At 34.0% G+C, this 17,095-nt stretch overlaps 1 protein-coding gene across 2 annotated transcripts in view; it reads right to left on the bottom strand.

Moving 5' to 3' along the window:
* The window catches only part of Galnt13 (polypeptide N-acetylgalactosaminyltransferase 13), a 577,725-nt gene that overhangs the window by 215,087 nt on the left and 345,543 nt on the right, over nucleotides 1–17,095 (bottom strand). For both annotated transcript variants that reach the window (XM_006974228.4, XM_076569495.1), the window contains exon 8: nucleotides 4,650–4,767. In XM_006974228.4, coding sequence (XP_006974290.1) covers nucleotides 4,650–4,767 — 118 coding nt within the window. The remainder of the gene's footprint in view (nucleotides 1–4,649; nucleotides 4,768–17,095) is intronic.

Genomic DNA, 17,095 nt, shown 5'->3' with positions numbered 1-17,095 from the left:
CTGCTCAAATAGAGCTTTAATTACCAAGAAATTTTCCCAGCTCCTGCATTCCACTTTTTATTGCTACAAGTGTGTAAGTTTTTTTTTTTTTTTTTGAGACAGGGTTTCTCTGTGTAGCTTTGCACCTCTCCTGGTACTCACTCAAACTCACAGAGATCCTCCTGGCTCTGCCTCCCAAGTGCTGGGATTAAAGGCGTGCGCCACCACCGCCCGGCACAAGTGTGTAAGTTTTATATTCAATCTTTATTAACTTTTTACCACTGCAAACCCTCTACCAATTTTTAATAATTCATTTGTTCAGAGAAATTTTTTTTACCCAAATGTAGGAGAATTGTATGATTTTTGTTAAAACTTTTCTCAGATCCATTCATTTGATCAATTTATTTTTCTTTTTGTTTGTTAACATGGAGATTTATATTGACTGGTTTTTAAACACTCAGTGAATATTGCATCTCTGTGATGAATTCCACTTAAATGTATAATATTTATTATTATCTTTTATAAATTTGAGAGATTAACTGTTAAAATCTTGTAAGGTACTTTTTAAATCCATGTTCACAAGGTACATTTGTTTGTAGTGCAGTATTGTAGAGGTTTGGTTAAATTCCTGTGTCAGAGGAATGCTGATTTTATAAAGTCAACAGGAACATATTACTTCCTTTTTAATTTCTGAAAATATTTGTGTTGAAATCTATGTATTTTTATAGAAATCTTTGATAGAATTCATCAGCAGTGTTATCTGGCTGCAGAGTTCCTGCCTGAAAAAAATGTTCCCTATAATTCACATATTTCTTTGCTATATGTGAGATTAATTAATGTGTTGATTTCCAATGTGCTTTAACACTTTTCGTTTTAAGAACATTGCCCATTTTATCAAGTTTCCTAGGGTATTGTATAATTCTGTATTATCCATACTATTCTTATACATTTTTTATATAACTCAAAAAATCCATCATTATGTCTCCTTTCTCTTTCTCAGCATTGGTAATGTTTGTCATCTCTGTTTTCTACAAGTTCAGAAAGAATTTTTTACTGATTTTCCTAAGGAAACAGACTTTCTGATTTAATGTTTCATTAAAATTTTACTCTTTTATAATTAATTCACATCAGTTTTCATCCTTTTATTTCTTCTCATGTAGGTAATTTGCGAGACACTTTATATATGTGTTGCATATTCAGGTCTTGAAGGGCTTTTTATGTAAGCATTCTCTCATGACAAGATTTTAAGGATAAGGTTATTATTAAATGATAATCAGCAATGATATGGTTTGCTCAAAGCTACTAAGCTTATTACCATATTTCAAGAGATGACTTCTATGATACAATTCACATGTGGGAAACAGTAATACTCAAAATCTAGTCCATAATTCATTTTTTCAAACATATAAAGTATTGCTCTGTCTTTAACATTATAAAGATGGACAAACTAAAACTTTGGGAATATACTAACTATTCTAACTTACTTCCAAAGATAGTACTAGAGTTGGGTTTTGGGGCCAGGCTTCTTAACTTTAAATACAAACTTCTACTCATTATTCTCTCATGGCTTGTAGAAAGGCCTTTTCCAGTCTTGCTTTCTTAGACTTTCTTCTCAAATTAACTCAACCGACTCAGCAATTGGCAGACTATTTTCATTGTCACATGAACAAAATGATATGGAATGTCAGGACCACTGTTCTTTGTGTTGTTATTACCATTCCCTGTGCTATTGTTTATGAAATGTAAGGAATTTTGGTAGCAATATATGTTGGGTAACATGTTGATAAAATTACCATTTGAAGACAGCCAACACTTTTATAGTAATTTGGAATTCATTTTACTTCATCATTTATTCCTCACTTAGTCTTTTTCCTACAAAATCTACAAGTGTATAAACTCTATAAAATCTCAACCCCTTACCACCTTCCAACAATTAACAGTTCATTGTTCTCATCCCTTCTATAATTATTTTCTTGAATACTAATTCCTAATATATTAATAAATTGTATTGATCTGTGTATCATCAATCCCCTGTACTAAAATATAAGTTTCACAAGACCATCAAGTTTGTCTATCAGTATCATATACTCAGAATTTATTGAACTCAATAAATATGGATTATTACATTTATCTTACTTGCTAATATCCAGAAGTTCTTACATTTACCTAATCAAAATAAACAAGTGATACCACAATGAAAAATAAAAGACAATTGGCAATGCATTCTTTTTTTCTTTAAAATTTCCTTAAGCCTTTCCAGTATACTAATATGTTCCATGTTCCAAATATTTCTAATGTTTGCTTACAAAGGTAACTGAAAAATCCACAGCTACAAAGCCACACAAACATTACTATGATAGTCACTTATTCTGCTGAGGTGAACTGGTTTGCTAACATAAACATATTTGACATATATAAAAAATAGCAGATTTTTTTGTCAATAACACTTATACCTTATAGGAATGCTACTCCTTCAAAGTAAGAACACATCATACCTAGTCATCTTTGTATCCTATGTTAAATATAGGTCTGTCATGAAATATGTAACCTGGATAGTTGATTCAAGGTTTTAGGAAATATCACAATATATTCTCCTGAGGGCAACCCATAGACAAATGGGGGTGCATGCTTAAAGCAATAATAAGGTTTGAAACCTTCTAAAACAGTCACTAGTGAGTAATCTGTCAATATTCCTAAACAGTTGACCACAGAATCTACTGTCATTTTTCAGGGTTCTGATTATTCTTAGTGCCATCAGTTACTTGACATCTGTATGACCCCTTTAGCATATGTGTAACTTCGTCCTACTTCCTGATCAGACTTTTCTTAATAATCATATTAGTCATGCAGTTATCTTTGAACATATCATCCCGTCTCCCTCGTATGTGAAAGGTATGTAGTCCTAGCAAGAGGGGCTATGGATAGATAATCAAGCTCAATATGCAAAAAAGAGATAGGAGAACACTTTAAGAAAGCAGGAAACACAGAGAAGGTAAGCAATTGGGTCAGCAGTAGCAGGACTGTTGCTCTGTTAGTTGTTTTCCACACAATCCCAGCAAGTGCCCAGAGAGTCTCTAGGAATAACAACTTACAAACCTTTATTATTTCCTCTAAGAATAAAAGCAAATTGTTTTGTGCTTATTAATATTTTCCTTCCTTCCTTTCTTGCTTTTATTTCTTTGCTTGTTTTGATTTTGGGGGTCAATTCTTATTTCTGTAATTTCTACAACTATACTGACAAGAATTTGTCTACAAATGGCTTCAAAGTTTCTGGAAAAAAATATTATATAGACCTGAGAGTAAGAAGACAGTCCTAATCATGGTTCTGACTGTTGGTTGACAAGTCACACATAGTATAAATATGTACAGCAATAACTAAAAAAAATCTATTTATGGTCATGATAATCATCTGGCTTATAGACAAATGTAACACAAACAGGCAGTTCTATTGATTTTAAAGCATCTCAACTAATTCAGACAAACCAAATTCTACATTAGAAAAAAATGAAACTTTGTTCAATAATTTAATAACCATCTTTAATAAATGATTTTGGATATTTTTAATTTTAATTTTATTTTTCCTCATATATGTATATATATATATGTGTCTGTGTGTGTGTGTGTGTATACCATGCGTGCCTGGTGCCTGCATCATTTGGAAGAGGATGATATATGTCCAGAACTAAAGTTATAAATTATTGTGAAGCACCACGAGGGTGCTGGGAATTAAATCTGAACCCTCTTTTAGAGTCTATAAAAACAGCAAGTATTTTCATGCATTAAGCCATCTTTCTATTCCCACAATTTTAATAATTTTTTTAGACAGTATCACATAATTTTGTGTTAGTGGAAAACAGACTTTCAACTTGAAGGTCAAAACTAATTTGCAGCTGATTACATAAATCTACTCAGACTCTACCCATTAAATTTTACAATTGATTCTGTTAAAAATTATATTGTTTTAAATGCTTTGTATTAAATTTTATTAAGGAATAGTTAGTCTCATTAAAATAGCTCTTTAAAATAATACGTGCAGTTGAAGGTAAAATACGTGAAACCTCTTTTCTATTTCTTAGACTAAGGATACTTTTGGGGGGCTGCATTTCCAATTTTGCCTATAAAATATTAAAGGACCTTATATAAACTTTGTTCTCAGTTCTCATTTATTTAGTTCTTTTATTAAGTGAATTTGTATTTTTCAAAAAAAAATTGTTAAGTATTAATGTCTAATGGTTGCTGGAACAGTCATGCTTCTTGCAGAATTATCAGAATCCTTTGGCCACAGTTGATCTTACTGTTCCTTAAGAACAAATTCATGCAGCACTTGCAATTCTGGTCACATGAACACTTCAAAACATGAGTTAAAGAACACAAGATTGGTTTAAGGAGAAATGCTTCAATCAGAAAATGAAGCCACTCTATTCCAACAATGGAAAACCCTAATACATTTTGATTATAAATGAAAATGATTTGAAAGTTTAAAATTCCAAATTTAACAGTAAAGCTTGCATGCAACAGGACTCTAGTAAAGGTTTTAAATAAACATATATTGACCATATGATCAGTAAGTTGCATCACTTTGGAAAATTTGACAGTAAATTATTGGGTGTGATGGTGCATGCTACCACATACTATGTTCAGAGTTTAAAAATAAAGAAAAATTCAATTACCCTAAAAGACATTTCAAGATTCTCTCCACCCCAGATATCCATTCCTGCATCGTAAGTTCCTATCTCTTCAAAGTAGTTTCTGTCAATAGAAAATAGGCCACCAGCCATAGTAGGGGTCCTAGTTGAAAACAAAACAAAAAGAAAAGAATATGTTTTGAAAACAATGTGTGGAGTTTAGTGATACTACAGCAAATACTTTTGACATCATAAATACTAAAATATTCCTCAAAACTTCAATGAAAACACAATGTCAAGGTGTGAAAGCATCTACAATTTTAAATTGCATTTATATTTCACACGTTTTACAAAACTCCATTAAATCATTTTGTTTTATTAGTAGTTGATAAAACAGAAGCACAGAAGAAACCCTGCCCAGTTAAATCTGAGGCTTTTACATCCTCTGAGGCAGAACAGAGAGAAGGTGCTGCCTTTGACATGGTCCTTAAAGAGATTCCCTGATCTCAAAGACACCAGTGGTGATCTTGGCCACAGAATTACAAATCGTTTTAATGTGGGCTCCAGGAAACTAAGGATGTGCTTTCTCTATGAAAAAAGATCCATTTCCTATATCAATTCAAAAGTATAAATTGCTATGAAAATGTCTGCAGAAAGCATCTAATGTTGGTTATGAAAGCATTTTACACAAATGAGGTAAAGGAGCTTTTATATCCAATTGTTTGTTATTCACAAGACATTTTAAAAGATAAAATTATCTGTCTAAATCTAAAGACATACACCAATCCTACACACTATTATTCAGAGGTATTGAAGGGTTTTAACTTGGAGTCTAAGAATTTTTATCTACAAATAAACTTTTATTTGCTTCTCATGTTCAAAATTCCTCTATAAGAACTAGAATTTCAAATCTGGCCAGTGAAACCTGTAGGTTAACTGTAGATCTTCTATCCCTCATCTCCTCCAAATCCAACCCCCCAATCTCATCCCAGGCTCTGAAGCCAACCACCTGCCACTCGTTCTCCTCATTCTCTGCACCCATTTGCAGTGGATCACCTAGATCTTCCCCTTCTAATTATCCTCCCTACACTCGTGTCTTTATTTAAGCCACAAATTCAGCAAGCAATCCTTGGGAACCCACAAATCATTCAAGCCAGGGAGTCAGGTAGGCTAGCTGGAGATCTTCACCTCTCTCTCAGCTCTTCCAAGTTCAATCCCTGAGTCTCATTTCAAGAACTTTGTAGCAGACCACCTGCTTTGATTCTCTTCACTCTGCTGCCAATCCTGGGAGACTAAGTAGATCCTGATGTAACACCCTGCTTTCCTCCCTTCTAGAGGCCACATATAGCAGGATCCTAGTAGAATTCCTACCAGGCAACACACAACCAGCACACTGCCCTAAAAGCCAGAGAGAAAAAAAATAAACAAGCAAAAACAAAACAAACAAACAAAACCAGGGAACAAAATACCCACCCCAAAAGACAAGACCAGATATTAACACCTAAATTAAAATCTTGCCAAACCCAGATGGCTAGACTCCAGCATAAAACCACTGACAGGACAATGTGCCTCCACCAGAGCCTAGCAACCCTAGCACAGTAGGCCCAGAGATCTGCACCATAGCTTAAACACAAGACAAAGACCTTGAAATGAAACAATCCTGCCAAAAGCATCCAGGAAATCTGAAACAATATGAAAAGACCATTTCTCAGAATAATAGGAATAGAGGAAGGAAAAGAAAGCCAGCTCAAAGGACAGAAAACATTTTCAACAATTCATAAGAGTAAACATCCCTACCCTAAAGAAGGAGATGTCTATCAAAGTATAAGAAACAGACAGAATACCAAATGAAGTGGATAAGAAAAGAAAGTCCCCTCCCACAAAATAAATAAAAATACTAAACACACAGATCAAAGAAATAATATGAAAAACTGTAATGGAAAGAGATCAGGTAACATATAAAGGGAAGACCTATTAGAATTATAACCAAATTCTCAGTGAAGACTCTAAAAGCCAGAAGGGCCTGGACAGATGGTTTGCAAACCTTAAATGACAACAGATACTAGACTAGACTACTCTACCCAACAAAACTTTCAATCACCATAGATTTAGAAAACAAGATATTCCATAACAAAGTCAAATTTAACTATCATCTATATCTAAATCCAGTATAGAAGGTATTAAAAGGAAAATTCCAACCCAAAGAGGTTAACTGCATACAAGAAAACACAAGGAATAAATAATGCCAGACCTGAACATCTAAAGCAGTGAAATTAACACACACGCATGCACGCATGCATGCACACACGCACACACTCACTCACTCATACCACCACCACCACCACAACAACAAAATAACAGGAATCCATGTCACTGTTCATTGATGTCTTTTAACATTAGTGGTCTCAATTTTCAAATAAAAGACACAGACTAACTGAATGAATATAAAAACAGGATTCATCCTTCGTGTATATACAAGAAACAGACATTAACATAAAGGATAGAAATGATCTCAGGGTAAAAGGATGGAAAAATATATTCCTAAGCAAATGGACTTAAAAAGCAACCTGGTGAAGCCATTTTAATATCTGACAAAATAGAATTCAAACCACAACTAATCAGAAGAGATAGGGAAGGTCACTGCATGCTCATCTATGAAAATCCACTAAGAGGACATTTCAATGCTTATCATCTATGTCCCAGACAAAAAGGATTGTTGGTGTGATTGAATGTAAAAGAAAAACTACTGTGGCTTAAAACACATACTGACCCTCAATCACCTACAGAGGAAGTATTCAATAACCAACCCTCAGTAACAGATAGGTCATCCAGACAGAGACTAAACACAGAAATTTGAGAGCTAACTAATGTTAAAAACCAAATGAAGAAACAGATATTTACAGAACATGTCACCCAAACACAAAATAATATATCTTCTCAAAACAACATTAAACTTACTCCAAAATTGACCACATACTCTGACACAAAGAAAGTCTTAGCAGATACAAGACAACTGCAATAACACCCTGCATCCTATCTGATCATCAAAGATTGAAATTGCATATCAACAACAGCAGAAAGATTACAAACTCATGGAAACTAAACAACTAGGTACTGAATAAAAATATAGAAATTAAGAAAGAAATTAGATTTTCTAGAATTGACTAAAAATGAATATACAACAAAGCCAAACTTGTGAGACACAAAGAGGCAAGTTCATAGCACTAAGGACCTACATTTAGAAAGAGAGAAAGAGCTATCATAGTGGCAACTCAGTAGCACACCTGTAAGTTCTAAAACGAAAAGAAGAAATCACACACCAAAAGAAGTAGACAGAAAGATATAATCAAACCCAGGGCTGAAATCATTACAATAGAAGCAAAAAAAATCAATAAAAAGAATCAGTGAAACAAAGAGTTGGTTGAGAAAATCAACAAGATTATCAAACCCTTATCAGAATAAATAAAAGGCAGGAGAGAAGACCCAAGTTAATAATATTAGAGATGAACAGGGGGTCATAACAACAGACACCAAGGAAATGGAGAGAATAATAAGGATATAATTTGAAAAACCTGTACTCCACCAAAATATAAAAATCTAAAAAACAAAGTGTAATTTTCTCAATACATAACATTTGCCAGTTAAATCAAGATTAAATAAGCAATTTAAACAGATCTATAATTCCTAGCAAAATAGAAGTATCCATTAAGTCTCCCATCTGAAAAATTTCCAGTGAAAAATGTTTCTAGTCTAGAATGCCACCAGACTTTCAAAGACATGTGAATGCCAACTCTCCTCAAATTATTCCACAAAATAGAAACAGAAGGAACATTGAACAATTTGTTTTAGGAGGCCACAGTCCACACAAAGACCTCAGACAGAGACAGAATTTTAGACCAATTGCCCCTATGAACATAGATCCAAAATTATCAATAAACTACTAGCAAACTGAATCCACATATAAATCTAGAAGATTATCACCCATATCAAGTAGGCTTCATTCCATAGTTGCAGGGATGGTTCAATATATGTGAATCAAAAAATGTAATCCACAATATAAGTAAACTGAAAGATAAAAATTGCAAGGACATTAAATGCAAGAAATACCTTTGACAAAAATCTAACACCCCTTCACGATAAAGAACCTTGAGAGATAAGGGATACAATAGACATACCACAACATAATAAAGGCTGTTTACAGAAAGCCCATAGCCAACACCAACTTAAATGGAGACAAACTCAATGCAATTCCATTAAAATCAGGAAAAAGTCAATGTTGCCCACTCCATACCTATTTAATATGGTACTTGAAATTGTAGCTACTTCAATAAGATAGCTGAAGGAAATTAGGGGGATATAATTGCACGTGAGCATGTCAAAGTATCTTTATTTCCAGATGATATGATATGATATATAAATAACCCTAAAAATTCCACAAGAAATCTCTACAGTTTATAAACACTTTCAGCAAAGTAGCTCAGTGTGAAATTAACTCACAAGACTCAGTAGCCCTCCTATACACAATTGACAAATGGACTGAGAAATAAATCAGGAAATAGCATTTCCCAATTGGCTGAAATAATATAAGATATTCAGGAGTAACTTTAAGCAAACAAGTGGAAGACATGTACAATAACATTTTAAGAAATCAAAGAAAAAATTAAAGGAAGTATCAGAAGAAAGAAAGATCTCCCATTTTAATATAAAAAAATGGCAATCCTACTAAAAGCAATCTACTGATTCAATAAAATACCCATAGTTACAACACAATTCATTAAAGATCTTGAAAGGACAATGATTAGCTTCATATGGAGACACAAAAAACCCAAGATAGCTAAAGCAATCCTGAATAATTAAAGCACTGATGGAGATATCAAAAAATGGATAAGCCAACTGAAAATTGTGGTGCAGAGCTAAAGAGAAATCTCAAAAGAGGAAACTCAAACAGGAGAAACACTTAGAGAAATATTCCACGTCCTTAGTCATCAGGGAAATGCAAATCAAAACTACTTCAAGTTTTTATCTTGTACCCTTCAAAATGGCTCAGTTTATATATGGGTATTAGCTGTTAAGTCAATGATAAGCAAGCTACAGAGGTTAGGACTAGAGTAAGGGACTAGGGTGGAAAGATAGATTTCACTAGAAAAGGAAAATAGAATAGTTATTGAGGATGAAGTGGGGAGGAGAATAAGAAATATACAGAGGAATAAGGGAGGAAATATATGAGGATAGAAAAACTAAGTGCCATTTGTGGAACAGTATGGAAACCTACCTAGTACAGTAAAATCTTCCTAAGTGTGTATGTACATATACATATATATGTGTGTGTGTCTGTGTTTTATATATATGTGATATATATATATATATATATATATATATATATATATATATATTTCATTTAGGTTATATATTATATATATATAATCTAAATGAAATCACCAAATACTGAGGTATACATGTCCCCAATTAGCCATCTCACATCACCAAGTGAAGCTTCAAATAGCAGGGTTGGGTGACATCTAGTCGAGTCACAAAGGATAACATAAGAACCTCCAAACAACCCATGCAACTGCCAAGACTACAGGTTGCATGCTACCAAAGGAAAAGCATAAACACCAACCTAACCACAAATCCTTGGATCAACAATGGTGTCTTGCCTAGAAGTTATGGCAGGGCAATGGTGGCACAAAATTTGTGGGAGTAGCCAACTAATATATGATTTGAGTTGAGGCTCACTCCAGGAGATGGAAGTCATATCCTATGCTAGGATGACCAAGGACCAAGACTAGGTATCCAAGGGACCTATGGTAAAACCAAATACTACTGTTCTTTCTTATTTTCTAAAAAGCCAAAATAAAATACTTCCTAATGACAGTCTGCTCTATTCAGGGATCAATACTTTTCTCAACTACCATCAGAAAATCTTCCTCCTGCAGCAGAAAGGGAGAAAAATAGTGAGACTCACAGCCAAACATTATGCAATGAGGGAGAGATGTTGGAACTCTTAGTCACAATTGGGAACTCTCCATCAAATCCCTCCCCTCAGGACTCAGGGAACTCAGTTGAAGAAATGCAAAAAGAGTATAAGAGCCAGAGGGGATGGATGACACCAAGAATACAAATCCATTAAATCAACAGGATCAAAACCCATATAAACTTAGAGAGACTGAGGCAATATGCACAGGGGTTACATGTATCTGCACCAGATAGGCAGTAGAGTTGAAAGGAAAAATGAACACATGCCTCCATCTCTAATCCAGAAGCAATTTCCAATTTATATCCACTTACAAGTGAAAACCTAGTTTCCTCCAAAGGAGTCTCACTGGAGAGGATGCATGCCCAGCAGTAGTTGGCCAAACAAACAAACAAACAAGAACCCCATGGCATCTTTGGAGGTGACTTGTCTCACAATGTCATGTCAGGGATTTCTTTTTTTTTTTAAATCTTTTTTTTATTACATATTTATATATTTTTCTTTTTGGCTTTTTTATATGGCTTTTGCATATATATTATGACTTCCAGTTTAGTGTTTTTTATGGGATTCTTGAGTATGTAAGCAAATGGGGTTCTCTTTCTTGTGCCCTCTCTTTTTCTTTTATTTGTTAGTTTTGTCTAGTTCAAATGGGTTACTTCTTATTTTATCTTATAATTTATGGCACAAAAGAACAAAAATATCATGCTCAGTTTATATAGGTTTAATTAACTTTAATTTATTAAGACAGTGATTCATGTATAAACTGTATCTTTCTTTTAGGGAATGGTAAATGAATATACTGAGACAATTTTTTTCCTAATCCCTAGTAGAAGTACATTGGCAATAAAGTCTGAATGTTACTGGGCACAGTAGATCCAGCCTCCATTGCACACTACCAGCATAGGGTCTTTCTTTTAATGTTTAATTAATTTGAGGGCAGGTCTCAGTTTGTCACTCAGGAATGCCTGGAACTCACAATCTTGTCTTCTAGTGATGGGTTGCAGACATGGGCCATTACACTTAGCTATGTGGTATCTTTCAGAAACAACTCTCACCCTTGGTTAATATCCACCATAGGCTGAGACTACATGGACATGGGTTGGGTACCAAATGGTACTGTGGAGAGTTCCCTGCTCATTCTAATGCTCTGCCAAAGAAGAAAAGTAGTGAACAAGTAATTTAAATTTGGAATGCAAATGCTGATTTTTTGAGATTTTTTAAAGAATAATCCACCAAAACTCATTGCTTTACAGAAATTATATTCCCCTCTGCTAAAAATTGCGCTGATGTTTTCTAATTAAATAGCATAGTTGGTGGTAAAACTGCCTAGTAATGTTGTAGGTGGACCTACAATATTTTCGCCAGTGTTTTCACAGCTTTGTATTCAGATAATGATCTGAATACGCAGCCCATCAGGTACAGTAGTTTCAGCTTGGTGGTCTCAGAGTTGTTTTGTTTTGTCTACTCCTGCTGGGTTCCTATCATATAGTGTATCATTGACCTTCTGAGTTGTAATGTGGAACTCTAAGAAAGCTAACCAGATGGTAATTATGAAGTGAACATAACTTCACCTGACTGGGCCTTGGGAACTATATGATAATAACTATACAAGGTATTATAGCACTACAGAGTACATTTTACACAATTCGGGACAAAAAAGCACTGCAATTAACCTATAATAATGCAACCAAATGCTTAAGAATGTTAATTAATGCATTTTTAATAATCAGTTCAGAGATCATCTATTTAGCTTCTTCTTGACAAAGTGCTAATACCTTTTAAGTATGTGCGTTAAATTTTATCTTGCAGTTGATCATCATTCTATAAATGTGTGAGAAAAACAGAATAAATAAAAATAAACTATCTGTAACTATAAGGTTGAATCAAATAACTTTTACTTATTTTGAGTAGTAGGAAACAAAAACAAACTAATGAGTCCTTAATATAATCTTATAATTTCTGAAGATAGATGCTTTCAGAGAGACTTGACATATTTGAATTATTAGTTTGTTTGAGTAGTTCACTGTATAACATTAAATGACTACAAATGTTATCCATGTTGTTTAGCATGTTCTTCCTAAGTTAACTGCTTTATAATATCACAAATAAGCTATGTTTTCAAGTATGTGCACTTTTTTGTGTTCAGTGCCTAGAAAATGAAAAATCTGGATCATCATTGAATTAGCTGAAATAATTTACTTTCCAAGGTGTGTCTACATAGTAATGAAACCACCAACCAAAGCCGTCAACATGGTATGGGTAATAATCATCCAAATGACTATAAATACTACAAGGTGTATGGATAGGTGAGGGAGAATTGATATACTAGATGCAAAACACTCAGTACAATGCCCAGCACTCAATGGACCGTTAATAAGATTAATATATTAGCTAATGTATTCTTGCTCACATTATTATTGATAGTAATTGCCATATTCTGTTCATAGTTAAAGTTCCTGAGCTAACCTATGATCTCACATTAGTAACCTCTTTTGGGGATTTTTGCTTCATCCCCATATCCCCCTATAGTGTTCTGCCACAGCTGAGAAGAAGTACTGATTGTGTGCCCTCATTTTGAGTAAGTCAATTCTTCCTTCAATGCAATGTGCCTGGCTAAATTTGTAATATACTTCTTCTAATTCGGATACAGAGACCCAGAGAAGGCTGTAAAAATGGTGAGAGGAGCCAACTGCTTCTTCAAGGCCAACCTATAAATTTTTGTACTTGATACACAACCATTTGTTTGTGCTTATTTGTCCTTATGTTTTATTTTCAAGTGTATTTTTTAAAATTTTGGATTCCTTTTAATTATCTAGGGATTAATGCAATGCACACAACCCAAAGTCCATAAGCATTAAGCACAAACTTTCTCATGATTTCCATGGATATATTTATAGATCTTCCCCATACTCTTCTATTCTTTCTTATTTCACAAGAAAATCAATCTGATTTTCTCTTATGGGTTAAAATCTATGCCATGACCTCAGCTAGCTCTTTTGACTACAGTTGGCCCCTTGTTCATTTCTTGTTGCATTTATGTTTCAGGCCTTGGACTTCTAGATTGGCCCCTTGAGCTTGCAAACCTGCCCAGTCGCAGTCTATATTGAACCAAAGTAATCTTCACTCCATCTCAGGAATCTTTCATAGGAGAGGCTGACATTTCCTATGGCCTTACTGGAAACCACATTGAAAGCATCCTTTCTGCATATTCCCTTGGTTCCCTTTCACCTCCTAAGTGAAGTTGGATCCGTCTCCCTGCACTGCAATAAGTTCTTTCCGAAGGGTCCCCATTGATTCTGAACTCAGGCAGCCTTTCTTTAACTGCTTCCTCTAAAAGCATTTAGCACCATTCATCAGTCGACCTGCTTGAAATTCTTTCCACCGCTGGCTCTCAGTGAATTGTCTATAGAGGTTTTTGCTTCCACTGTTTTTATGATCCTTATTGGTAGTCCATCCACTTCCTCATCTGGCTGCTGCTAGATTGTGGACAAGTACTTAGACTAGCATATGTCACTTATGTAAAATATGGCATTACATGTTTTGTCTGTGTATTTACTTAATAACTATGATACATTGTTTGATCTGTAGCCTCCCTAGGGTCTCCCTGGGTGCTGTTCTCATTCTCTGTTCTTTAGTTTCATGAGGTCTTTCATCATATGCTTTCAACTGTGAGACTGACAACTACTCTGTGTTTTCTCACTTCCTCCCTTGCACTAAATACATCTTTCTAATCACTCACTACATGTTTCTGTTTAAGAAAAAAACACCTACTATACGATAATACAATGAAAAAATATGTTTCAGATTTCAAGTTTAAATCTGCTTTAATAATGTCTCAGTGCTGAACTCTTCAAATGTTTTCATTTTATTAAATCATCAAATATGATGGCTTTGTTTGATTTAGCACTTCAGAAATCAGATGGAAACTGAATGTTGTTTCTCTTCCCCTTTTCACACTGTACAATGTATTTGGAAGAGATAAACTGAGCAAAGATTCAGGGCCCTTCTCTTGAGATGACTGATGTTAAATGTGGAATGTAATTTAAAAGTTTTACAGACAAAGCAAGTTCTGTGGGATATTGCATAGCATAGCAATCATCTTTGCATAGGGTTTTGGAGAGTTGCATTTGGCACTGGAGAAGATATTGGTGATTTTAGAAGGGTTTATGCTGGCTTAGACACTGGGCAAGGAAACTTACTCAAATCCTAGAAGGTTGAAAACACAATCCCAGTGCTGTTTTAGAGGCTAAAAGAAATAAGTTCTGGTTATTGTGTGCAAAACCCTCTTTTGTGGGTAAAGGAACAATTTCCTAACAAGGCTGGAACTTGAATATTCCGTCTTGCCCTTAAAGGTCTCACTTCAAATATAGGAAAATCCTGCTTTTTTCCTTTTTCTATTTTTTTTCTGTAATACTCATAACCTGATATCCTATCATCTAAAGGATGCTTAATATTTGGTGCAAAAGATTTTTATTACTGTTGTTGTCATATTTTCATTTCATAATAAAGATGTGTCAAAATAAGCAACAGGGCTAATGGGAACCAGTTGAATTCAAATGCTTTGACAAATATGGCAGCGTTATTCAGTGAATAAATCTCATACAGTTTAATGAATAACACTAAGAATTTTGTATACTACCTTGCTTATTCTCACCTCAACACATTGTAATAAAAAATCTTGCAAAATATTTCCTAACCATGGGGAAATAAGAAAATACAAACATATTATTTCTAGAAAGAATATAGCTTCAAAGGGTTCTATTTAAGAGGGAATGTTTACAATCTTGGGAAACCACATATATTAGACTTGAAGATAAGGATGGAAGAATGGTAACAGCTCAACCGTCAATTTTCAGCCTTTTCTTTCAAAACATTTATTCTGCTCAAATTGTGGATATTCCCTATGTTTTTGTCTTGATACTTTATTGCATAAGGATATAGTACATGTTTTGTCCCTATGTAGTTCTGTTTTTCTCCCTTTTAAAGCATATTTTTGATGGCCTGACAAGTGTCTACTAGAAGATCAAATAGACTGAAAATTATACATTATTAAATATAAGAATCTTTTCTCCATAGGTGATTTTATAAAACTTAATATGTACATTTAATCTATCACACTATAGAAACTAGAGTCACTGGTGACTTTGAAGGGTCAGAATGACAAAACTAGTGAGAGGTGAGTGAAAAAAGAAGGAGTTGTAAACAATTTGTAGGAAAAAAGCAAGGTGTAATAAAAAGCCTGAAGGTGTAACTCAGGGGCATGGCACTTAGAGGCTAGGCATAGAGTTCATTCTGTTCAGTGCTTGCTTAATATGCACAAAGCCCTACTTTCCATTCCTGCATAAAATCAGATATAATAGCACATGAAATGTATAATGCTACTGGGTAGGTGGAAGAAGAAAATTCATAATAAACTCAAAACATATTCTGCTACATAGCAAATTAAGAGTCGACCTGAGATAAATGAGAACTAATCTCAAAACCAAATGAAACAGAAAACTAACAAATAACAATTGAAGTCAAAAAGAATGTTCAATTTTTGTTAGATAAATTGGGGTATGAGCTTATAAGCAAAATAGTAGCAGCTACAAATATGTGCTATGCAAACACAAAAAGTAAATCAAACACACGTCAACTTCAATGACATAAAAATACTAATGAATAGTATGACAAATTTTAAATTATGCAAAACTGCATTTGAAGAGAGGCTCTGGGAGGGAACACGACACTGATGGAGGTGGAGCCCATTAGTCTTATGGCTTCTTATGCATTTAGACACTAGTCACACTGACTGTGCAATGCTAACATGTCCCATTATCAGGAATACATTTTCAATACAGCTTACTTCTGTCAAGGGTATTTCTCATTTAATAGTTTGTGTCACTTTAATTCCTTACATGACTTAAGCAAGCATGAAAGAATAATTTTCATTTTAATCATTAAAAAAGTACCATATTTCTCCCCAAAGACAGCTTCTACATTGCTCCCCTGGGAGCACACTGGAATATTATAGAGAGAGCACTTGAGAAAGTTTTATATGAGGACATGGCAGTTGTAATCAAAGGTATTACTAATCATGTTATCAACTTTATTTACTATACTTTAGACACACTTAATTCTAATTAAATAAAGGGTAATTGTGTATCAGATAAATGCTAATAATAAAGGACATAAAAGTAAGTAAAATATGTCCTGTGTAAAAGCCAATAATGAAATGTAGGTGTGTAATTCATCATGATAGCAAGAATTAAACAAATATCTAAAGCTATTTATTTACTCTCAGGATACACTTAACAGGGTAGTGGATGGAAGAATGAAAGAAATAATATTAAGAATACTAATAGCAACTAAATGGGAGTTAAGATGTGGTGAGTGCAAGTTAATAGATGAGAAATAACCAGGAGGTCTCCTATAAAGAAATATATTTTAATCAGTGAGAAATTAAAGTGGAAACAAGTCTCTTTATACTATTTATTGAGTGTCAAATTCAGAGTATAATTAATATATGAATGCAACC

The sequence above is a fragment of the Peromyscus maniculatus genome, chromosome 4, assembly GCF_049852395.1.
Source record: "Peromyscus maniculatus bairdii isolate BWxNUB_F1_BW_parent chromosome 4, HU_Pman_BW_mat_3.1, whole genome shotgun sequence".
Lineage (NCBI taxonomy): Eukaryota > Metazoa > Chordata > Mammalia > Rodentia > Cricetidae > Peromyscus > Peromyscus maniculatus.
This window is presented reverse-complemented; position numbering and strand designations above follow the sequence as displayed.